General features: G+C 40.5%; 1 protein-coding gene across 17 annotated transcripts in view; it reads left to right on the top strand.

Moving 5' to 3' along the window:
• TACC2 (transforming acidic coiled-coil containing protein 2) overlaps positions 1-25,059 on the top strand; it is a 175,982-nt gene that overhangs the window by 46,902 nt on the left and 104,021 nt on the right. For 16 of the 17 annotated variants that reach the window (XM_048506329.1, XM_048506327.1, XM_048506328.1 and 13 more), the window contains exon 3: positions 19,838-19,963. The exons of the other annotated variant lie outside the window; for it this stretch is intronic. In XM_048506329.1, the coding sequence (XP_048362286.1) occupies positions 19,838-19,963 (126 nt within the window). The remainder of the gene's footprint in view (positions 1-19,837; positions 19,964-25,059) is intronic. 17 annotated transcript variants of the gene reach the window in all.

Raw genomic sequence — 25,059 nt, 5'->3', positions numbered from 1 at the left:
CTAAAGCAGGGAAACATGTTTGTGCAGAGTTGTTTTCCTCTCCATCCCTTCCCCTAGAATTAGGGTGGAGCATGTTACCTGCAAGTGGGTTACCAGCTTTTTGAAAGGCTGTTAACTGCCTGACTCACCAAAGTTGAATATGTGAAGGTTTTTCTAGCTTAGAGGTGAAATGTTGGGAACCATCTCACTAGCTAAACGCCTGCATGTCTACAAGTCACTTGCTGAAAACACAGACAGAAAAGTGGCATCCCTTCTTCCAGTCAGATGTGTCATAATCTTAACCATATTAATTGGAGACAGACAGTACAAATAGGAGTCTTAGCAATTCTCAGTTTGACAATCACATCACATTTGTGGGGCAGTTCTGGAACAGGACCTGAAATTAATAGTTGCCCTGCAAGCTCATATTGGTATATTGATGGCATGAATGATACTGCTGGTTGAAAAATAAAAGCTTTATGTCTCCTGTTAATGCATGTGGAGGAGAAGCTGTGAAATTCTCAAGAGCAAAATTATTTATTTGAACTACTTTTTACTCCTTTGTGAAGAATCATGTATTTAGAAGATGTTTTCAAAACGGGCTTCCTACATACTCCATTCTACACTTGGTTTTCTTTGCCATGGTAGCAGTACGGAGGTGGGCATTTCCTGTCAGTTGTGGATCTGCTCAGAGGTTCCAGAGACATTCAGTGCTATTCTAAGCATTCCCTTGAATCATCTTAGAAAGTTGCAACTCTGCTTATATTGCCACTGTTAAAAAAGTTAATCAAAGTCCCTATTGGTGATGGGTGACACATTTTGTTTCCTGTTTCAAACAGCAGGCATCTTTGAGTAGCTGCTGCCAATCCATCATAACTACGTTTCTTTGTACTTGCATATGCTTGAAGAATTTATCATCACCTGTTCTCTCTGTCTGAGCATTTATCCCAAGCAACAGCAGCTGCTCCTTTTTTCAGAACAGCAACTTTTTTCTAGCTTCATGCCAGTGAATATGTCTGTTTTGTGTGCTGTACATAGAGTCACATAGTCAAGAGTTTCGCTTTCTCAAGGCAATTAACAGGGAACACTGCCTTTGTTCAAACTTGCTTAGTACAAGAATGAGCAACTGTAGGAGGAAACAAACAGTGTCTGTTACCAGCCTGTCTGTCTGTTGTTTTGTAGTGTTCTGGATAGCTCTCATTTAGGGGTACTAAAATGGAACTATTGTAGACACTGAAGTGTCGCAAAGCTGGTCATGCACCTTTTCCAGTATTTCCTGCCGAATCTGCATATTTATTGCTGTTACGTTAATTTCCTGTTATAGTCCTCTATATTTATATCCAGCGTTGGTATTCCTATAAGGAATGCATTTGTTTATAAATTTGATACAGTATTTAAGGCAGTTAATATCATTTAATTAATGAATACAACAAAATCACATAAAACCATATTACCACAAAATCAGCTCTTAGTAATGTGGGTGAAAAGCATCCTTTTATTATTTATTTTGGGTACAGGAAATGTTTGGTGTGTTAAGAATCCAGAGCTGCCTAAATATGGAAATGCCACAAAGTGTTCACTGCTACAAATAGTCCAAACCTTCCTGGTTTGGAGGTCAAGAGAGGGTTTTTTTTTCTTTACAATTTTTTTTTTAAAAGGAAGATGTTGGACTTGTATCCCAAGAGTCTATTCCCATCCTGCATTAAATCAAAAGTTCCGGATTTCCCTGAATTTTTTTAACTTAAAGCATTCTGGGTAACCAGAAAATTTGAGTCATGTTTCAGATATGGGGACAAAACATTGTTGTTTTGTCCATTAACCCTGGTGATTCTTGGGCTCACATGCTTTCTGTCCCATTCCCCTTTTGAGTAACTTGATAAGTAAAGACTTGTGTGCGACTTTACTTCTGCCTTCATAGCACACTATAGCGTCTTGGTACATTAAAAACTATTGCTTGCTCTCAGGTGATTCAGATATTCCAACTGTATATAGTTCTCTGAGGGAAGACTTAGCTAGTATGCCACTATACTTGCCCATATTTTCCACCACTAAAGAGGAGGTTTAGGGGACCAAAAGACTTATTGGTTTGTTTTGTTTAATGTTGGACTTATATCTCAGGAGTCCATTCTTGCCCCTGCAAAGTTCTGGATCTCCCTGAAGTTTCTTTGTGTTCTTCTGGGATGATTATGGTGATCCTCCTTTTGAACAGGTCAAGGTGAACTTCCTCATTGTATTTCTTGATAGATACATCCTTATCTTGTTCTCTGTGCCATAAACATCTTAATGACACCACTGCCAGGTAGACTATTCTTTTTAAGGCTCTGTTAGCTTGTTTGAAACTTAACCTGAAGTTTGTCTTCTGTGTGCTTTTGTAATGGCTGATTTCATTGGCCTGACTTTTAATAACAAAATGTCTCAACTCTGGTTCAGGTGGTGCTTCTGCTCTCTCAACAATTTGTTAGAAAATCAGGAAACTGGCTGTTGGGAGGATGTGAATCCAAGGATCTAGTTTTTCTAAGAAGTAAAAAACACCCATAGAGGAAATTCAGAAGGATAAAATTCTGTTTGAGTTATACTTGGATGAATGATGAACCAAACCAGTCCACTCAGGAATGCTTCCGACATCTCCCACCACCCTGTGTTTCTCCCATTCTGGAGGTTTGAAATTGGAATTTTAGATGTGACATATTTAAGGGGCAAAGGGAACCAAAGGAAACATGCATATCCTACCCCTGCACCACAAAATAATTGCTAAACCTGCTTTTCGTTTCCCCACAATAATTTATTTGAGATGCAAGATCACTATACCTATGAAATGTCACAACTTATGGCTTTGAGATTGACTACTTGTTTGAAGATGCTATCAAAGATTCTACTGATTTCAGTTATATGTTTCTCAGAGAATAGAATTTTTAATTTCTATTCTCTGCTACTGTTATCTAACAAGATATAGTGAGTTGCAGTGGAAATATGATAAAAGATAGTGGAAGGTAGAGGGAAAAAAAACAGGAATGCTTCCTACAGTTCACAAACTTTACTGAAACTGCCTGGCCTATCCTCCTAGTATTCTCTAGTCACAGTATTATTTATGTGAAAATGAGTAGTGTAGATTAATGGCTCTTATCCACTCATATAACTATTAACTTGCTTCTTGAGTACTGCAGTTTACTGACCTGGATAAGAGCCAGTCATACATATTGTTCATTTAAAATGAAATCCTAAACAGAGTTATCTTAGTATCTTATTCTTCCTACTTGATGAGCATCACTGGGATATTTAAGGTCAAAGTGTTAGGCAAGACGTTTCTTCACTTCTGCAGATGTGAGAATGAAACCTTACCATGTCTTTAAAACAATTTGCAAAACTGTTCTTAATACTACTGATTACCAGGGAGCTTTGCTAAGATCCAGCTGTGTCCCCAGATAGTTTTACTGGATCAGTGCTAAACTGTAATTCTTACCAGAAATTACTGAGAACTGTTCTGCATCAAAATATGTCATTTAGAAGTCTACATAATTGAGCAGAATGGAAAATAAATCACAGCAGTTAGCTGCAGAGTGACAGCAGTTAAAGCACTGTCATTTATACTAGCCAGGTAGGGATCTTCGCCAAGACAGAAATTTAAATACCTTCTTCAATATGCTATTCTTCTGTTTTATCAGTGGTTATGGACAATTAAGATATCTGAAATGAAGGAAATCAGAATCTCAAACACTTGGTTCCATTTTTGTCTTTATTCTGCACAGCAAATAGAAGCATTAAATATTTATAAAGACAGGAAGGCACAGCTCCCTTCTCCAAAAGATGCAGCCAAGTTTGTCATTATTTATTCTTTGCTATTCTCAAATTTCACACAGGATCTTTTTCGAAACCATGTCATGTGTAAAAACCATTGTCCTTTTGATAAATGTGTGTCTGCTGACCAGCCAGATGTCTGCCTGGCAATTTGAAAGTCAGGCTTTATTCTTAATGTTTCCATGTAATGTATGTTTGTCACTTTCGCATAGCAGAAATACAGTGTCTTGGGGATGTTTTAAAAACTGTTTTAGGGAAGAAGTTCACACAGCTCTATCCCCCAAATGTCTTCAAAACGTTTTAGTTGTCTCAACCCGACTTTTCAAAAATAATTAAATTAGCTATCTGTTTCCCCCAACCCAGGTTGTAGACGTTTTCAGCCTGCTCAGCAAACAAAAGCAGGCTGGAAACACTTCATTTCTCCCTCCCAAACATCTTTCTTTAACTTTTGCTGTTTGCACTTGCTACTTTGTGTGCTGCAGCAGAGATTCTCCATGGAGGTTCCTCATGGAGGTTTCCTCTGCTTGCAGCAAATCCGCACCCAATTTCCCTTTTGTGTGCAGGATTGCTAGGCAAAACAAACTTTTTTTCATCTACTTTTTACATGGAAATCGTACACAGATGAGCTGCAAGCAGAAGAAACCTTCACAGAAAATTTTCGCCAAGTGGTGGAGGCAGGAGAATCTCTGCAACACCACACAAAATGGCAGGTTCAACCCTGAAATTGACCAGAGCTCTGTCAACCAGCAGGTGCGGAAGAAGAACCGTTTTGGCTGGCAACACATGTTCTCCACGCTGTGGGAACACAAAAAGCCAAAATGGAACTTTTAAAAACATCTGCAGGATGTTTTATTTCTTCTGAGTGGAAAAGACCACTGTTTACATGTGGCAGGAACCATGATGTACCCTGTATGTTATATCTGTATTACATATGCTGTTGGTAACATGAGACACCACAGATATATAGCGAAGGCAAGACTTGCTTCAAATTCAGTTATCCATCATTTTATAACACTGTCTCGCCTTTTCTGGAAAGTGACAGACTTTTAGGGTTTTACCTGACTTTCTGGCAGTGCTGTGGGGACAGGGGGAGCTGGTGCCCAAGGCAAAATGGCCCCCGTGCCCCCCCCCCATGCCTCACTTACCTTTAAAAGTTAAAAGAGCAGCCTGCTCCAGTCTGCGGAGGCTGCTCCAGACCGCAGGGGCAGTCTGAGGAGAGCAGTGGGGGGAGCAATTCTCTGCTCTCCCACACCTGTGCCTGGAGGGTTTGTCCCCCCCGCCCCGCCCCATGGCAGGTCCACCTATGCTTTCTGGCCTTCTACTCTTAGAGCAATTTATATAATCTTGGGTCCTGATTACACACTTCTCTTGTAGAAATTCACCTCATTTTTCATCTTTGAGATGAAATGCTGGATGTGTTTGACTTATAAAAGACATTACTTTTTAAGTTTACAGCACATAAGCAATCATAAAACATTGTTAGAATTAATTGTCCTGATACCATTAAACTGCTTTTTCCACCAAGAAATACCACCGCTAAGAATAGCTTTCATGGCACATAATAAAGAACTTCATTTAAAAAATAAATAATAATTTTGGGGTTTGGCTTACAAGGCTTATTAGTAATACAATTATAAAAGTTATTGCTACATCCAAAGCAGAATGTTGGGTTGGATCCTAAGAATCCATTCTGCTAGCATCATCACTTTCCTCTGTAGCCTTCCTCCAATACAAGAAAGTCTTTATTCCAGATTAATACAAAACTGCATACATTAAGGACTGCCTACCCTCATACAAACTTACTCAACTTTCATGATAATCATCAGGTGCCCCTGCCATCCGAGGGTAATGGGTGGCAACACAAGAAAGATGCCAAACTAGGATGTGGGGCAGGCATAAGTGGCTGGGAATAAGGAAGAGGAAGAAGGGGAGGAAGAGGAGTTTGGATTTATATCCCCCTTTCTCTCCTGTAGGAGATTCAAAGGGGCTTACAATCTCCTTTCCCTTCTCCCCTCACAACAAACACCCCGTGAGGTGGGTGGGGCTGAGATCTCAGAAGAACTGTAACTAGCTGGCATGTGTTGGAGTGCACAGGCAAATCTGAATTCCCCAGATAAGCCTCTGGTAGATCTTGTTCCTAACATTTCGCCTGTATCTGTGGCTGGCATCTTCAGAGGTGTAACACAGCGGAAAGTCTGTAACACACTGTGTACAGGGAGAAGGAGATGTTTTAGTGGGGAATATCAAACCCGGTTCCTCCAGATTAGAGTGCACCTGCTCTTAACCATTACACCTCTGCTGCCCCTTGCTCTAGTGGTATGTTTGATTCATAGTGCAGAAATCAAAATGGGTAGGACTTGTTACCAGGGAATGATCAAAATTTGAGTGGAACTAATTTGAAAACAAAGAAAAGCAAGGGACCTTATAACAGAAGGCGCTTATATATTCTACTTTTCGCTGCCACCAAAATATAAAGTTTTTCTCTATAGCCCACTCAGACTGATTTTTCACGGTCACCACCCTTTTGCTGGGGGACACACACAGACACAGACAGAAATAACAAACTGGAGAGTTTATAAGATGAACACAAAACTCAAAACTTTTATTTGCTGGCTTTAACAGAGGCTTCTCAGGTAAACTGGAGAGGAAATAAGCGTATTGGTTTCAGAGAGAGGTTTGTTTAAGCTTAATGGTTGCTGAGTAAATTGGTTTTTAAGCTTAACGGTTTCAGGCACTTTACTTCAGTTTTTAGAATGGACACTCACTGGTGTCACATTACTTAAGGTTTTGTTTCAGAAAAAAGATGTTTCTTAAAGATGTTGCTTTGGAGCTTTCACACTCCCTCATAAAAAAATAAAGTTTTCAGTCCGCTGTTCCTCACCACAAAATAAAAACACCCAGTCTACACCCAGTGGGATTCAGGCATAACAGCCTCCCTCTCCCACACTCCCCAAAATTTGGCCTCTCTGCCAAAGGGACTGGGCCTCCCAAGACTGATGTTCACTGTGGGACAGACCTAAAGACTTTTTAGAGGTTTCCCTCACAAACAAAACGAAACACCTGAGGGCGGACACTCTCCTCCAAACTCAGGGTTTTTGGTGACTGAATAGCTTCCTCAGCTATTCTTAAACCCCAGCAGTGGCGATTTCTCCTCACGCTGCTACAAAAGGCACCCGAGGGCACACAAGCTCACACAGAGCCAAAAAGTCCAAAGACTCCCAGAAAGTATGCGTCTAGATTTCTCTGGCCAATCAGGGCTGGCCAGGGCTTAACTCTTTCAGGGGCGGTTCCACCCTGTAACCTGAATGCAGGATAAATGCATTCATCACAGACCTCACAGCAGTATGAGCTGGTGTCTTCTTGAAGCAGTAAATCAAAGAGCAACAGTATAATGGAAAATAGGCAAGCCAGGAGTTTTTAAGTAAGAAGTTACTCTGCATTACCAAGCCAACAGCACAATCCAGATGGGGCAGTGTGCTCTGTGGCGACTGGAAACCATGATGCAAAGGTGGAGCTGCAGTACCCCCAGTGGAGCTCCAGGTGGCGTAGCAAGCAACAGGGTAAAAACCCTCGCAACCACCTGTAATGCTCCATATAAAATAATGGTTCTAGTGTAGTATGTCATAGGCGTGTGACGAGGGGGATGGAATTTGGGGATAGAGCCTGGGGATGACAGGACCTCTGAGGGATACAGTCACTCTCCAAAGCATCCATTTTCTCCAAGGGAAGTGATCTCTGTCATTTGGAGATGAGCTTTAATTTCAGGGGATCTCTAGGTCTAACTTGAAGGCTGGAATCTCTAACCTAGATGCAAAAGTTACATTTGTATAATTTGCCTGTGATCCTTGAAATCTGTAGCTGATTTGCTTGTACAAAGGCCCCCCTACAATGTGTGGCTGGTTGATGGGATCTTCCTTACATACTCAGATATGAGAAGGCACACAATAGGGAGCATATTCAGAGATGGAGGGGTGGTAATGTTTCAGAGTAAGGACTGGATTCTTTTATGAATCCAAGCTAAACATAGGATTATGTATGAACAGGTTGTTAACCCATATTCAGCTACAAGCACGTAGAAAACATACCAACGATATTGTGGGTTTTCCAGGCTGTGTGGCTGTGGTCTGGTAGATCTTGCTCCTAACATTTCACCTTTATCTGTGGCTGTCATCTTCAGAGGTGTATCACAGAGGGAAGTCTGTAACTCACTGTGTCCAGTGAGAAGGGGGTGTTTTAGTGGGGTATGTATTGTCCATGTCCCAGGGTGGGGAACCAATCAGTAAGTGTTTGGGTGGAACTTGCTATGCAAAAGTGTGGTTGATAGTACTGTATTGCGGGTGGGGTTTTTCAGTCCAGGGAGTGATTCACATTTGTGTTCCCTGCAGCAGCAACAGTCTTAGTGAATGCAAACCCTGTGGCTGGGTGGAGTCCATTGTTCATGACCCTTTGATTCTGGTGTTTTTAATTACTGGTAGCCAAGTTTTGTTAATTCTCAGAGTCTCTTCCTTCTTGTTGAAGTTTTCTTGGTGTTTATGGATTTAAACGGCCTTCCTGTGTAGTCTGACATAGTAACTTATGCCCAGAATTTCAGTGTTTTCAAATAGAATGTTATGTCCAATTTTGTTTAGAGCATGTTCTGCTACTGCAGATTTTTCACAATGGTTAAACCGCCAGTGTCTTTCGTGTTCTTTAATATGAGTCTGAATGCTGTGTTTTGTAGTTCCAGTGTAGACTTTTCCACAGCTGCAGGGTATGTGATAGACTCCTGCAGAAGTGAGGGGGTGTCTCTTGTCCTCTTGTTTTTTGCGGGACAATCATACTTTTTTTAAAGCAACTTTTTCTAATCTTCTTTTTAAATTGACAGTTTAAACGTCCTGCAAGCCATAGTAACTTTTTGGATTTTGTTGCAAAACTCAAATAAGAGATAGAATGATTTGAGGAGGGGGAACTCTTTCCACTAGTTCTGACTAACCTTTGAAATCTTGAGCCAACTTTTGGTTTCAACTGGAAACTATGCAAAATATGATTTCCTAGTATGGAGACTCAATCAGTCAAACTTTGGTGACTTCACTGAGAATTTCTTGTTCAGGGATTTATCAAAACCTCAATTACGTAGTGAGACTCTGAGGTTTTGTATCCATAATACAAGTTGGAGCAGAAAGGAAAAGTGCTTATCAATCCCCAGAGACCAACCCTGCTAAAATTTGAATGGCTCTAATTTTCAGTGACCACAAATTACTCTCAAGAGTTTGAAATTTATGTGCAGGAAGTGGTTTTCAATATAAATTTCCACTGCGGTGAAAAGATCTGTATTGGAAAATTAATATCTGTGCTTAGCTAAGTCATTAAGCTTCTCATTTATGTTTAAATTCAGGAATCCAGCGGGATTTATTTCTGAACAAACATGTGTAAGATATCGTACTGTTTGTGTCATTTTGGAGACCAATCTATGAACGCTTGCAGCTTAATGAGACTAAACTAGTTCAATTAGGAAAATAGTTTTTGTCTAGTAAAAAACTGCAAACATATTGCATAAACTACAACAGCTAGAAACATACTGAACTCCATGAACATCCCATGTTATAAGCAAACATTTTTTAAAGAGCTCTGGGAGCAACTTTTCTCTGGATGCTTCCCAGGGCATTTGCCCTGATCTACCTTGATGACTGCATAGACACAGACTTGTATGTTAAAACCCATTTGTGGAGTTTACTACTGGAATTGTTCTTTCCCCCATCTACCTGCCCATTACAGTCCCATGTAGCCTTCCCTTAAAAGCCACTCCTAATGAATTGATATTCAATGCAGCACAACAAACTGCAGATATGGGAAGGAGTCAACAAAATTTTGAAACAGTCTGCAGCTCTTTTATGAGCACTGGTGAATTTCCACAACTATGAAGGGGCCCAAGTTGCCTGGGTGTTCATTGTCCCTTAGCCTAATTGTTGCAACTGCTTCTAGAAGGCAACCATGTAAAAAATTACTAGATCACTAATCTTCCACTTTTCTAGATCTAGGACCCAATGAGGTGCAAGCATAAGATACAAGGGTCACATTAGATGGAGGGAGGGGCAGCTGTTTGGCCTCAGAGGTGTCTAGGCCAAGAATATAGGCAGCAGAACAAGAGAGCTGGTAACAGTGCAATACCAGAAAATGCACCAAAATAAGGAACAAACCAAAAGCCAGAACCTTCACCATTCTTTAATTAATTCTCCTCACTGTTCTGGTGCTCCCTTAGTATCTGTATAAAGAAAAAACAAGAGGTGTGACACTGTTGGTCTCTATGCATGTGCACTTGCAACCAAGTGCTCTAGAAGGCCATAAAGCTCACACGACAAGTCTTGACCCGAGGGTTGAGGACAACTGCACTGAACCATATGGCAAGCAGTTTCTAGTCTAGTCAATTTCACTCATAAGGTGACCTTTAAAATAAATACTCTAGTCCTGGCTATACTAATGATGTGGAAAATGCAGAAGTATGGACTTTTAAAAATGTTATTGAAATAGGAGGGTTCCTGTGGGAATTAGCTTGTCTTGCATTGTATTACTAAAAATGATACAAAGATGTTAGTCTAAATTAAGACTAACGTTTAATGTATCTGATAGTAGATTCCACAATTTCAGTTTGATACTTCAACACAAATAAGAACTGTACCTTAATCCAGAATTGAAAGAATGTTCCTATTCCATCAAAACCCCCATTTTACATACTTTTCTCATTCCTAATCATTTATCAATATGTAAGTATTAAAGTATTTAAGATTTTCCGATTAACCAAGCACAAGTCAATTGAAAGGGAGGTGAACACATTTTTCAAAGGCACATGTTCTGTTGCAAGGGGCCAGCCCAGATTATACCCTAATCAAGTAAATTTGCTTTCTCTGCTAAGAATAAAAAAATATCTTTCTACTGTATCCAATCAAAAGTTCAATATAACTCCAGCAAATCACATACAGTTTCAACTAACGGAACTTTCTTCAATAAATAGTACTACACAGTTTTGAATCTTCGGGAAGAACATGGGCATTTCTTTATTATCTCTTTAGCACTAAGAAATCATTAACCTAAGAAACAGAAATAGCTAAGAGGAAACAGAAAAATTGTGAAGGATGTCTGCCCAGAACAGCAGGATGTTTACTGAAAGTAATTTCTTGCAACTAAACGTGCAGTAAACTGTAATGTCTTACACTGCCTCAGTGATAGTGTTGTGTGAAACCTTGCACCTGTGGAAGGTGGAAAAAGAATAGCTAAGCAGTGTAAAATTATCCTGGTATGGATCAAGTCAAGTAAAAAGTAATTTGAGGTTAAAAAAATAATTTGTGGTATACAAGAATGACATTTTTAAATAACTTCAGAACTTGTGTACCCTAATAAAATTCCCCTCACACCTACATTAGTTTATTTTAGATGCTGGATTAAAGCACACATTTTAACCCAGATTTTTTAATTAGGAGTTTATTAATTTTTCCAGCTTTTTAAATGGCTTACTTTGGTTTTACAGATCGTTTTTCATGATGTTTACATCAATTGACTTGTTTTAATGGCTTGTTTTATTCATTATGTTGTTTTAACTGTAAGCCACCTGGAACAGGACTCTGAAGATATACTAAATAAATAAATATCCTAAATAAGTAAATAAAGCTCCTAAATGGGGTAAACTGGGGGGGAGCAGATGGCTTCCTCAAACATACTGAAAAGAGTCTGGAGTGCAACACAGTATATATTATTTTCTCTTCTTTCCTTTTCTGGGTGTGTCTTCACACTAGGAGAATTGTGAGGGAATCATATTTTCCACTTGCAGCTTCCCATATTCTGAAGCTCTGTTTCTTGTCTTATCATTGTGGATCCTAATTTTCAGAGCCTATTAAAGTGAACTATTACAAAACGTTTATCCATTAACTCTAAGCACTTTTTTTGTTGTTGTTTGATTTCCTGCCGAAGTTGGTAGAAAACTATTCAAAGTTCTAAAAGTCTTTTAGGAGATGCAAATCATATGTCCTGGGTTTGATGGCATTCCTAAGGGAGGGAAAAGATCCATAACCATCAACGTCTGCTGGAGGGTAGCTGGATCAACCCTCTTATATCTCACTGTTCTTCTCCTTCTCCTCCTTCGAATATATGGGTATTATCCTGTTACAAGTCATACAAATTCTTTAAAGTAGGTTTGATTTATGTATAATTTCTTTACTTCATTTCTACCCTGCCTTTCTCTTCCCAATTAGGATCCTTTTATGTAGGGTTGTATCCTGCAATCATAGAGAATAAAGTAACCACTGAACCACACTGGGTTAGGATACCAAGTGAGATTGGTGATCTAGAGTTTGTTTTTTAAAACCCAGGTCTGGTACAAGTGCTCACCCACAACATCTACACCAATTCTTAGGCTCAAATTACACTCCTCGATTAAAAGGGTGTTCCTATGTACTGTACTTATGCTCTGTAGCCACAGTGGTTAGGATGCTGGTAAGATAAGACAGCTACTGTCAGAAATCTTCTCTAGCATTGCATTCCTTATCCAGATTGACCTTCTCCTGAACAGCTGCTTTTTAATGTTAAATGAAAATAGGATGGGATTTCCTATGTAACATATAGCTTTACCCTTTCAGGATTTTTAAACAGGGAATTATATGAATAATCCTAATTCTACACATCCTGTTGCTTGAACCTCTTAATGCATGTGATTCATATTAATATCATTTAAGTAATATATTCAGATCCAGATTTACCTTTATTCTAGTACCTTTTCCCAGTAATTAATGGAAGTATCTATTTTATAGTGCCATATTTGTATTCTAGTTTCTATCATCCTCACATGAAAGGAATGAGATTGTGCAATCAATCAAATTCACATTATAATCACATTAGAAATCTAGAATAAGGAGGTTACCCCCATATTTTGAGACTCTTTTTTGGTAATTATAAACAAATTAGGGTTGTCAGCCAGCCTCCCAGAGGGATCTGGAATCCTTCAGAAGTTGCAGTTTCCAGACAATACAGATCAGTTTACGTGGATGAAGCATCAACTTTGGAGGGAGGGCTTTATGGCATCACATCTCTAATGATTTCCCTTCTGTCACTAAGTGCCCCCCCCCCAACTGTAACCTCTAAACCTCTAGTAATTTCCCAACCCTGAGTTGGCAACTCTAAAACAAATAGTGGCCATAGCACAGCCACACACCACCTGCATCTTTTCAAGACCAGTTTCAAGTTAGTTCCATTTTTATAAGCATCACCTAATGGGATAGAACAAAAGGCGATAAGGATCTTTGCGGATGTGGGATTTTAAAAGAGTCTAATTTGTCCAGGAGTTTTTATTGCTCCGGCGAGCGGAAAGCGTCTGGAAAATCCAAAACAGCTATCAGCTAGTCATGACTCAAAAACTCCTGGAAAGCAACTTGTGCAGGCGCTGGAGAGAAAGGACTGAAAACCACGTGTTCATTTTCCCTGGCATGCAGACACACTTGTGTTGGGATGAGGGGAGGAAGAGGAAGGAGCCAGGCAGTGCACATTGCAAACTGTTACGAAGTCACCCGTGGTTAGTTTTTCGCGATTGATTTTGCTCCATTGCAAATGGGGGCGGGGGCGGGTTAGGGGGATGGGGATGGGGAGACGCGCCGAGTGCTGACATCCCGCTGACCGCCCAGCGGCCTCGGATGCCTTCGGTGCAGCTGCCTGTTTGCTAGATGCTCGCCTCTCCTCGGGGAGGAGCCTCCTAAGCTGTGCTCCTCCAGGTTTTTTTTTAAATAGCCACTAGCCTTTTGTGTAGTTCAACTTTCAAACAGCTTTCCATTCTGAGGAGCCATGCAGCACCAAACACAAGATTGGGGGGGATTCCTTCCTGGACTGATGGTCTATGTGTGAGAGAAGTTTTTTTTAACTTCTGGTGGATTTTAAAGGGAGAAGAATTCGGCATGGTGAGAGTTCCGGTTTCTGATTGACAAAGGTGGAGTTTTACAAATGCTTTGCCTCAAGAAAATGTGCCTGTGTGGGAAAGAACATTTTATTTTGCTCTTCACTCTGAGGATGATCCAATACTGATTTTCTAGGCTTGTCCTTTGAGTTTGGTAAGTCTGAAATGTTTGGATGTGGAAATGGGGCAAGTAACTGTAATGGGGTGAGAGGATTCTCAAAGCTGTGCTAAAATGAAAGATACCTTCTGGGTAAAAATACAGGAATTCAGCCTTTTCTCCAAATTCTTCCCTTGTGCTATTATAAGCTGTATCCCATGTTATAGAATAACTTTGCTGAAGTTTGTGGAGGAAAAAAAATTCCACAAAAAGAGATAGCAGTCTTTATGCTGTGGTAGCTAAGGGAAGTTTGCGCATTGCTCTAAAATGTGTTTGGATTTCTGTGACTCAGGATGTGTTTACCAGTTCCATGGAGACGAAGTGGGTTGGTTAGTTGTTACACAGGGAAAGGTCTGGCTTTTGCTTTTATGTGCAGTGAATTGGAGGCTTTAAAAAAGAGGCGATGTCATAATGCAAGGAAAGGCAAGCTTTTGGGTGCATTTGTTACTGAACAGATCTGTCTGACGTTTATCAGGACTGACGGTTATTGTGATAGTAATGGGACAGATGGGTTAGCTCATTGAGCATTGGCTGTGTGCTCATAATATTTCCCATAGCTATATGTATGGCATTACAATAGGTTTTATTTAGGTTTTTAGGATCCATTAACTGCTTAAACCAGAATACTGCAGCAATTGTAGTGTCACTAGATTGTCCAGATCCTAACTGCATTTATTTGGAATTCTGCTATGTTGATTTCACTGGTTCTTTCTTTTAAATAAATAATTGTAATCATGTACTTGGAAATAAGTGCTATTTCAGGGGTGAAAGTACATACTAAGCATGTACTGTTACAACTACTGAGTTGCACCTGCTCTCTGCTTGTGACATATGTGAGTTTGGATTATATGGGTCACTGGATTAATTTTTGAATTCTCACGTTAATACAAGGGCAGATATAATATATCATTGTCTCATTTTATGCCTCAACAGTCCAGTATTATCAGGCTGGAAATGGTCTTGCCCAATATTACCTAATATCTTTGTACCAGAACTGAGACTTGAACCTGGACAGTGTAAAATCAAACTGAGAACTACATATCCCTGTGCTGCAGAGGGCCAGGGTGATGAATGGACTATGATCTGGTTTGAATCCCCACTCTGCCATGGAAACTTCCTGGGTGATCTTGGGCCAGTCACACACTTTCGGCCAAACCTACCTTACAAGGATGTTGTGAAGATAAAATAGAGGAGAACAATGTAAACTGTCTTGGGTCTACATTGGGGGAGAAGTTGGGGGGTAAATGAAGAAAATAAACAAATTTTTAGTTGTGCACTTTTGGGTTCTCTTTCTTGTTCCTTATTTTGTCATGGACAAAACTGGGTGATTGGTTTGCCTACGTTACTGCAGACTGCAGAGAGAGGTTTCTCTGCCACTTGGGACCTCTCAACCGGAGATTGAAGGGATTGGATCTGAGATCATATGCACTTCCAGTGAGCTTTGGCTCACCCTTTGTGTACAGAGTTTCTGATGTTTTCTCCCATGCATGGCTTTGTATCTTTAACAGCTTTCAACTAGGTGCAAATTAAACAATCAAATATGTTTCCTATGCCTAATTTGTTCCATCTTTGACTTGAAAAGACAAAAGAGAGCTAACAACCCTAACTACATAAATCCAAGTTAATGAAAAAGTATTCAATGAGAGCAGACTTTTTTATTTGATTGAGGTGAAATTTCTTCAGGATAATCCTTGCTGGTTTTTGTTGGATGTCTTGTAATTACTATTTAAGGTTGGTTCTGGTGGGTTTTCCGGGCTGTATGGTCGTGGTCTGGTGGGTTTTGTTCCTAACATTTCGCCTGCATCTGTGGCTGGCATCTTCAGAAGTGTATCATAGAGGGAAGTCTGTTACACACTGTGTCCAGAGAGAGGGGAATGTTTGGGGTATATATTGTCCATGTCCCAGGGTGGGGAATTATTTAAGGTTGTTTACTCCAAAAATAATTTAAATCTTTTCTCAACTGAAGCACAAATAGACTGGTTGGAGGACATTTATGCTATCTGACATAGCATTTCCATTTAGAGATGCACCTTGATTACTTAGACCTTTTAAAAATTCTTCACTAAAAGAATTTGAAACACAGTGAACAAATTCCTAGCAATTTAAGGTGTGTTCATGGAATAGACACATAAGGGTGGAGTTCAGGTCCCCGAGGCATGCATTTCCGACTAATCTCCTCACCTGGCAAATCTTTCTATCTTGCCAAGATTTCATAAGGCTGCTTCAAAGGTGTATTTTCATCTGCAGATGCAATCACAGCCTCCTTGTTCTGCTGCCACTTCAGTTCCATCTGAACATGTTATGACTGTGTGATAGAGAGGTCTGGTATCCTGCTTTGCTTCCCTGAAGATTGCCTTTCATAATCAGGGAAAGCTTTGTTTCTCTTCTTAAAGTCAAAGTTGTAGGAAAAGTCAATACCATGTTGGAAATGGAATATGATTTGTGTAGTGAAAGCATACCCTAAGGTTTCTTGGCAAGACAATTAGGTCCTTGAAGAGGAGGACTGATTAGTAGACAGACAGGAAGAAAGCCCGCCCTTGCCCCTGCCCCCATCTTCTGTCTTTAGGTGGCAACCACTTTGGATGGCACTCCTTCCTTTTTTAAAAAATAAGAATTGCAGCTGTTCCAAATCTCTTGCTGGATTGGATTGTCACTCCCCTCTCCCCTTTTATTATCACTGTTCTTCTGTATATCAAAAGCAGGGTGGTTTACACAAAGCTACAGATAAAACTTTCCTGGCATAGATATGTGGTATAATAGATTTGACCTGTACAATTTGCTGAAACCACAGAGGGGTTAATTGTTTTCCTTGCAAAATAACAATAATTCTGGAGGTTTCTGTGATCGTCTTATGCACTGAATTCAAACGCAGGTGGGTTTCCCCCCCTAATCTTTCAATGAGATTCTTAAGGGCATATGCAAATATAACATTTTCTTTTTTTTTTTTGAATGGTAGCAGGCACATTTGATAAAGTTGTGTGTATAATGTCAGGAGGCACGTGAGCAAGAGAGGAAACTGATTTTTCTTCTGGAAAACTTTTCCTAGTTTTATTAGCTTGATCCAAGCATTTCAAAAATGCAGTGTCAGACTTCCTTTTGAAGTGAAAATATGTCTGTTGTGATACCAACTCATTATTCGATTTCGATTTCGAATACCTTTAATGGCATATAGATTGTTTAAGATTAGCTTAGCAAGATACCAACTCATTATCATTTACCTGAATTCCTTTAAATAATGTAATAAACCGGATTATCTCAAAAGAAAATGTATCCAAATGCTTTTGGGAATCTCTTTCTAATCTTCAAAAAAGAGAGGAAACTTACCCACAAGTTTTGTCATGGAAAGGACATGGGTCATGTGCTGGAAGTTATAATTAAGTATCAGAACAGTGGTCTTGAAGTGAGTTTCTGCAATCAGTTCGGAATCAGCCCACTCTTTGCTTTGCATCCACCCACATTCTTTTGAGGAAATACCATTTGACAGGTGATACATAATTATGTTTTGCAGCTATTTTTATAATTGCTTTTTGGAACTGACCCAGTTGAGAAGATTGTTTTGATGTGTAACTTTGCTCCACTGCTTCATGTGATACATTGTTTGTGGCAGTCAATCTTTGAGACAGTTTGAGAAGAACCAAAATGTCAAATGTGTGGTCTAATAGACCATCATTGTGTGTTTATGAGGCAGATCAGCAACCTCAATAGGAAACCACCGGAAATCTCTTACTAGCAAGTGTTTAATGAAATGTGCTCCTGATGCAGTGATAGTGTGTGCAGTGGTGTAGCACTCATGGGATGGGGGGGTGGGCACGACACCCCGGGCGGAGCAGTGATGGAAGCGTGGCTGGGCCAAGGGGGTGTGGCGGGGTGGGCAATGCTGCGGCAGGGGCGCAGGGCGCATGTGTGCCCCAGGTACAGTGTTCTCTCGCTCCACCTCTGATTGTGTGCATGTGTTGTTGAAAGCTGAACATGGTGGCATGTATCCCATAAGATCATAGATGTCCTGTGGTAAGCACAGAAGGCCAGTTGTGTTAAAGCTCAGCTTTCACTTGCTTCCTGTACTAGTCCTTGTTATTAGCTTAGTACAGAGTGACAAATTAATGGTGCAATCCTAGACATAGTTAAACCTTCTAAAATATCCATTGATATGAATGCAGTTAGAAGGGTGTATTTATGTTTTGGATTGTTCTGTAAAACATCCGAACATTTGGATTGTGAGCTTTGAGAGTACTGAATCTCTAATGTTCCAAAAACAAGAAACATTCTTTGTGGCTTTAACTCAATCAAATGCTTGATCATTTCATTGTGGTTACTATGACATATTTAGAAGAGCGTCAGGAACATGACAGTGTGATTTTGCTTACATCTCATCTGGGATTTGGGACTTTTTTTTTCAAATACTGCCTCAGAACATAAGGCTTTTGTGTATGGGTATATGTAGTAGTCATTCTGAAATGCTAAAATTGACGCAGATACCTGTGGAACGTAGCATGTTAGAAGAATGTAGCATTCTCCCCTGTTGACTCAAATGCATACACTGGAGACCGCTGGCCTTTTAAATGTGTTGCCAGTGTGCTAGTTGCAGCTGTTATGGAACAGCTGGTAGTTAAACTATGGAATAAGTAGGGAAATGTTTTAGTCAGGCACACAACCCTGAGTGTAATTTTTGCTACATATGTTCCTTAAGAATTTATCTAGCAAACGCTAAAAGATTCCCTTGTGCATAATCTAAAGGAGCTTAGTTAGAAATTAGGTTGTTGTTTTTTTTCAGAAATATCAGTTTGTAGTTTTCACATTGTGTGAGAGGGTTCCAAGAACAGCAATCTGAATATTTTGTAATTATGGCTGCCTCCATAATTACAAAATATGTAAATATGGAGGTTTTCATCTGGCTTCTGAACTTGCAACACTTTAAAAAAACTTTATTCTCCAAACCTGTATTTAAAAAATGTAGTTCAAGCTCATCAGCACACTATTTAGAAGGATTTGCCCATAGCGGCACCCTGCCCCCGTCTCCTTGCAGGCTGGCTTCTGCCCTCCCCAGGGTCTGGGGCAGGCAGGAGGCAACCTGCAGGGAGGTGGGGGGTGGCTTGGGGGGGAGAGCTTGGGTGGGATAATGGGCCTTGGATGGGTCTGCTGCTGCACTGCCCATCCAAGCCGCCCCCAAGCCCCACCTCTGAGCACAGAGGGAGGGCACCCAGAGCAGGTGTGGTCCCTGGGCGCCATTTCCCCTGGATATGCCTCTGAGTAGCTTTTTTAAATGTTGCTTTTTAAAAGATGCCCAGGACATCTTATTTGTGCTGTGCATAATGAACCACTATTGCCTGGAGATCCCAGGAGCTCTCCACCTAGAGGTTTGCATCCCTATCTCTATGGTATTATACTCTGCTGATGTCCCTCCCCAGGTCCATTCCCAAAATATCCAAGAATTTCCCAGCCCAGAGCTGGCAAGCCCATCTGTAGCTGTTCTCACTGTGGTAGAGTAGCTCTGTGCAGATGTAATAGCTGATTCCCCATTTATGATTAAGAAGCACAATTAATCTGCCCTTTGCTCACTGAAATTCATCATTTGCTTTGTCAAAGTTACCTATGCTATAGTTTTAGATTGGCACAGAAATTTGTTTATAGTAGCCAGGGCTAGCTTTTAGCTGCAGCGGGAAACCATCCTCAGTTTTTTATGCCAATAAAAGGCACTGACTGACTGACTGACTGACAGTATCCTCAGATGGAAACATCAGAACAGTATTATGGCTCTAAGTGTACATGACTCAGGATCTACCTAGAGAGTCCTGTAGGAAGGACTGTAAGGCTATGAGGGATACAGTAAGCTGGTGAAAGGAACCTGTGGAGGAAGAGTTTGATTAAGTTCTAGTAGCTACTTAGAATTTTTTCCACTAATTGCTCAAAAGATAATTGCTAGGTTCTGATAGTTGCTTATAAACAACTGTCATATCAAAAGGGCATTCTAATAATTTTCCATATCTTATTTTTCCAAGTTCTTCAGTCCCTGCTAATGTCATAAAATCAGTGCCTACTGTGGATAATTCCAAGGATCCTCTAACTACTACTGTCTCTGATGGACAGATTGCTGCTCAGGATTCTGCTGAGTTGACTACATCAAGGTAGAGTAAGAAATTAGTTCTGTTTCTTATGTAAACAAATAGTAATCTTGCGCCATTGATCGCTGAATCATTGAAACTAACCAGATGGTAATGGGTGGTTACATCTTAGGAGTGGCTTGGAAATAAGGCTGGTAACTTGTGTACTAATATGGTTGTCTTTGGCTTGTTAGCATCCAGCCATAAAGCATCCATGACATCTGCAGAATGTAGGCTGCATTTGTGTGGTAAATCACTCTGGAGCACAGCAAAATTTTGCTATAGACTAAGAAAAGTGCTTTTCATGAGAGCAAGGCTGAATGGAATGAATTGGTTCTGTGTTATGACTGACCTTTAAAAAGCAAGAATTCAATTGTTTGTCTCTATATTAGTAATAAGAGCGGATTGCCCTTTGTGCTTGGCTAAATATTGCCAAGTGGTTGGCCTATGAGATCAAGTTCCTTTCTTTTATTTATTTATTTTGTACTCACCAAGAGTAGGTTGCTCCGGCTCTTTTCTAAATTTCTGATACTGTTTTTGGATCGATTCACAAGAAGAATCCATGATGTCTAAAGTGTGTATTGTACAGAGGGAATTGTATATCTGTGCACTGGGGAGGGGGGGAAGATGTTTACTCCATTGTGAAGTTTCTATAGCATTTGCTAATTTTGCAGGACTTTGGATTATACTATTAACTCCTGCACTGCGCCATGGCATTCTTCCTCACTCTAGTTACTAGTTCAATATTCTTACAAATGAAGAATTGAACGTCTGTGATTTGCAACCTAAACACCCACAGATAATTTATTTTGTGTGTTACTCCCCTCTCTTCCTTGCCCATGCTTCCTCAAAGCTTTTCTCCCTAGGAGACAAAACACAAATTGCATAGGGAAGAGGGCATGGGGACATTGTTATTGTGTGTCCATCTTAGCAGTTTCTAGTTAGTTTAGTAGGGGAGGCACCACTGCTTCCAACTTTTTTTAAAAGGAACCTAGAAAGATATCAAGGCAAGATAGGGTCTGGTCTCACCTAAAAGTGTTGCAGTCTCATTTAATCAGGAAATCTTCCTATAGGATAGGAAACCTTCCTCATCCATACCTGTTTCCACAAAACAACAACAACAGTGTAGCCATGTGTTTTTCAGCAGAAGCCTAATGTGCATGCCTCTTCATGTCAAAGAAGTCCCGATTCTCTTTTAAGGCTAGAGAATCATATTTAAGCTTCAGTGTTGTCAAAACTATTATCCTTTGCAATGTTAAACATAGCACTTTGATAAAATAGCATTTATAGCGCTTTGGATGGCTATCAGCACCACTTTCATTTTCTCACAATTGCACCCGTTTGTTTCCCGTTGTTTATCAAAGTGCTATATTTAACATTGTAAAGGATAACGGTTTTGTAAGGATAATGGTTTTGACAAAGATAGTGCTTAAATACGATTCTCTAGCTTTAAGAAAGAATCAGAAGGGGAGGGGGGAAGGCAAGCACTAGGACTCCAGTGAAGCATTCCTCCACAAAAAGGTCAAGAAATCAGACATTTAACTGAAAACAAATTCCCAGTTTATAAAGGGAAATAGGTGTGTCAGACAGTAAAAGTCTGTTTTTTTTAAAAAAGAATTCTTAGGTGGAGCAGAATATTGCTGTGCCCAATGGACCTTCCCAGGCTACAGCCCACATGGATCTATTTATTCCTCATCTGGTTTGCAAGGCACAGTGCCTGCACAAGAATGGCAGTTGTCCATAGCATTCAGACACATGTTTAGACTTGGTGATATCACCCCTGTGTAGCTACTTGGACATCTGGGAATGTGCAGACCTGTAAAGGTTGGGATTAACTATTTAACTGGTTCTGTGTCTATTAAAGCAAAAAAGTAAACAATAACGGGAAGGTGATAAAGGAGTGTGTGTGTGTGTGTGTGTGTGTGTGTGTGTGAGAGAGAGAGAGAGAGAGAGAGACAGAGAGAGTGAAAAAAAGGGGAATTGTAGTAAGGCACTCATCTTATGTGGAGCCAGGGGAGCAAACAGTATCTCTGCTTTATTATCATCTGCTTATGACTGAGTCTGTGACTTTCAAGCACACAGGGAAACATAAGGACTTTCTTCATTGTCTGAAGAATAGCTTGTCTATAGAGCAGTGATGGCGAACCTTCTTGAGACCGAGTGCCCAAATTGCAACCCAAACCCCACTTATTTATTGCAAAGTGCCAACCCGGCAATTTAACCTGAATGCTGAGGTTTTCGTTTGGAAAAAAACGGTTGGCTTTCTCTTCCTCCGCCCCACCCGCTCAATCAGGGGCCAGCCTGCTGTAGGATCCAGCAAGTCCCACGCACACTGCTCTGTGCCTCTCTAGCATCTCTGCCCCCTCTGCCCCTCCCCCCCAGGCAGCAGCCACATGGAGCACTGGCACCAGGCCCGCCAGCTGAGTCCTCCCTGTTCACCACAGTGCTCAGTGGCCCAGGCCAGCTTAGATGGGTGTGTGTGTGTGTGTGGGGGGGATTTTCCACCCCCACATGATGAACTCTATGTGTGCGTGCCCACAGAGAGGGCTCCGAGTGCCACCTTTGGCACCCGTGCCATAGGTTCGCCATCACTGCTATAGAGTGTACAGACTTGGCTAATTTCTACATGTGCAGTGGAACCAAGTATTAACTTGGAGGCAGTCTCAAACTTCATCTGTATGCTGAAAAAGATTGACAGAAGGTAATTAATTTCATCCTTTGAAGATAATTCAGTTTCTTGCTTCATTTCTGTAGATCTCTTTGCATCACACCAAATCAAAATTGCTACATTAGCCACTCATCAGATGAACACATTTTTAACACTATATCATTTTTGACACTGGTTCATGGATAGTGTTTTGTTTGTTTCCTTTTAGTGCAGGCAACTTTGGTCAGATAAATTGCCTATTCTGCAGATTAGCAGTGATCTATGGCCAAAAGCAATGGAGAGAGGTAATTTGGAATGGGTCAGTTTCTTACTTCTCCTGATTTATAATTTGCCAGAATGGGTCTCTGAGCAATACTGCATGCATTTCTAGATGGAAATTTAAAAGCACTCTCTTAGCAGATGGTGAATGGAGGCAATTACGTAATGCTCTGCTTACCCACTAGTACACATCTGCCAGAGTGACAAATTTGAACATATAGGTAACAGAAGGGTTGTTGAGCTGAGAGCTGTCTGTCCGGGTGTGGACTTGGAGTGCTCATTCAAAAGTGCAAACCAACACTGGACTCAAAGGCAACTTCACAGAGGATGGTTTTCCAACTGAATGGAATACGTGTGACTTTATGTGAAGTGAAGAAAAGAAGGATGTGAGTGTGCATATGGTTTCCTGAACTGAATTAAAACCTCAATCAGAGAGTTGTTTTGTGTGAGGCTGCCTCAATGAAGAGATCATAACCGAAATTACAAGTAGGTCCTGTTCATTTGCAAGGACAAAGAATCTCAGGGCACAGTTTTCTCACATTCATACAGTTGCTATGTGGTCAACAGAACAAAAAAGTTATATTTTTCTGGAGCTGTTTTATTTGTAGCATATATTTTCATGTCATGTGTATGGATTGTTTATACTATGCAACCACATTACTTCTCTTGTTGCTATGGCTGTTATACAGTATTAATCAGCAGCTGTTTTGTGACATTTTGTTTAGAATATCCTTGCTACATAGTTATATGTGTCTTTTGCATTTCTGCCCCATGGTTGTACCAAAATATGTTCTCCTGTATTTTTTCTATGACTCCCCAATTGTCACAATGAAACCTTCAACAGCTTTCCATATTTAGCAATATTACAATGTACTTCAGAGCCTCTTTATATAAAACTGTTAGCTGACCATTTGCTATCATGTTATGTTTATCCTTAAGGGATGACCTCCAGTTCTGATAGATGATCAGAGTGCTGGTGGGAGGAACATACTGTATGAGGATGGGATCATATTGTGCTAAATGTCTTCCAGATGGCAGAGTGTAATGGGAGCCCAGAGATGTCTCTGCATCTGTCCAGTCAGGATATTATATCTATGTATTGTGCCTCAAGGGCCACTGTTGCTCCATCCCTCAGTGTACTGACAGTGCATTAAGGTATTGTTCATAACTGTAAGGAAGCTGTGTGTGATCTTGGCTACAGATGTCACTTTAGTTGACCAAATAGTGACAGGAAGGGACTGATGTATTTAAATATCTACTCTGACAAGGAGTAAAATTTCAACAGAACTTATCAATCATCTTTGGCAATATGTAAATAAAATTTCAAGCATAAATATTGTTTGTACTGCAACAATATAAATTATTTCTGGGTTGAATTTTCAGCTTCAGAGACAGAAATACTGAGCTCAAGCCAAGATGGGGAAGATCCTCGAGTGATGGTGGAAAACTGTGTGACAAATTCAGTTTATGTTTTTCATAATATTTTGAAACAATTGCTGTAGTTTACATAATTACCTTTTGTATGGCTTGATAGTTGAAGGCTTCCACTTTTGTGGCAAACCCTGGTCTGTCATTGTGTCTGAAGCATGCCATTAGCTTCACCACCAGTCAGCCTCCTTTTTTTTATGCCTCTTAAACTGAGCAGTGACTGGGAGAGTTCAAGCCAGACAAGTCTGTAGGTTGAAGAGAAGCAGGGAAAGAAAGGAACATTCCTACTTTGATACCTTGTCATTCATGGACAGATCATATTTATACAGCCATTCATAGTAATTTCTCTCACTAAAGCAAATAGCTGGGTTTCCCAGTATATAAAGGAAGATTGAAAGGGGAGAGAAGAAAGAAGTTCAAACATATGTCAAACACTGCTTTAAAACTGAAAAATTGAGGTTCTCTATAGCCAGATCTTATCTGCCCTCATAAAAATGTTGACAATGGTGATTTTTATTCTTGTAGATCAGGAGTCTGCAACCCGAGGCTCCGGAGCTGCATGCGGCTCTTTCAGCCTTATACTGCGGCTCCACGTGACCTGGAGGTTGGAGGGTAGTGTGGGCGTGTCCCTCCAGCCCTTCAGAGCAGTGCTGGAAGGAAAGGTGAGTGGAGGGGCCGAACTGGAGGTGGCTCCATGCGTGAGGGCGCCACTTTTCATGTCCCCTCCACTCACCTCTTCTTCCAGCGCTGCTCTGGAGGGTTGGAG

This window comes from Sphaerodactylus townsendi, linkage group LG08 (genome assembly GCF_021028975.2).
Source record: "Sphaerodactylus townsendi isolate TG3544 linkage group LG08, MPM_Stown_v2.3, whole genome shotgun sequence".
Classification (NCBI taxonomy): domain Eukaryota; kingdom Metazoa; phylum Chordata; class Lepidosauria; order Squamata; family Sphaerodactylidae; genus Sphaerodactylus; species Sphaerodactylus townsendi.
Note: the sequence above shows the minus strand (reverse complement) of the source record. Positions and strands in the feature narration are given on the sequence as shown.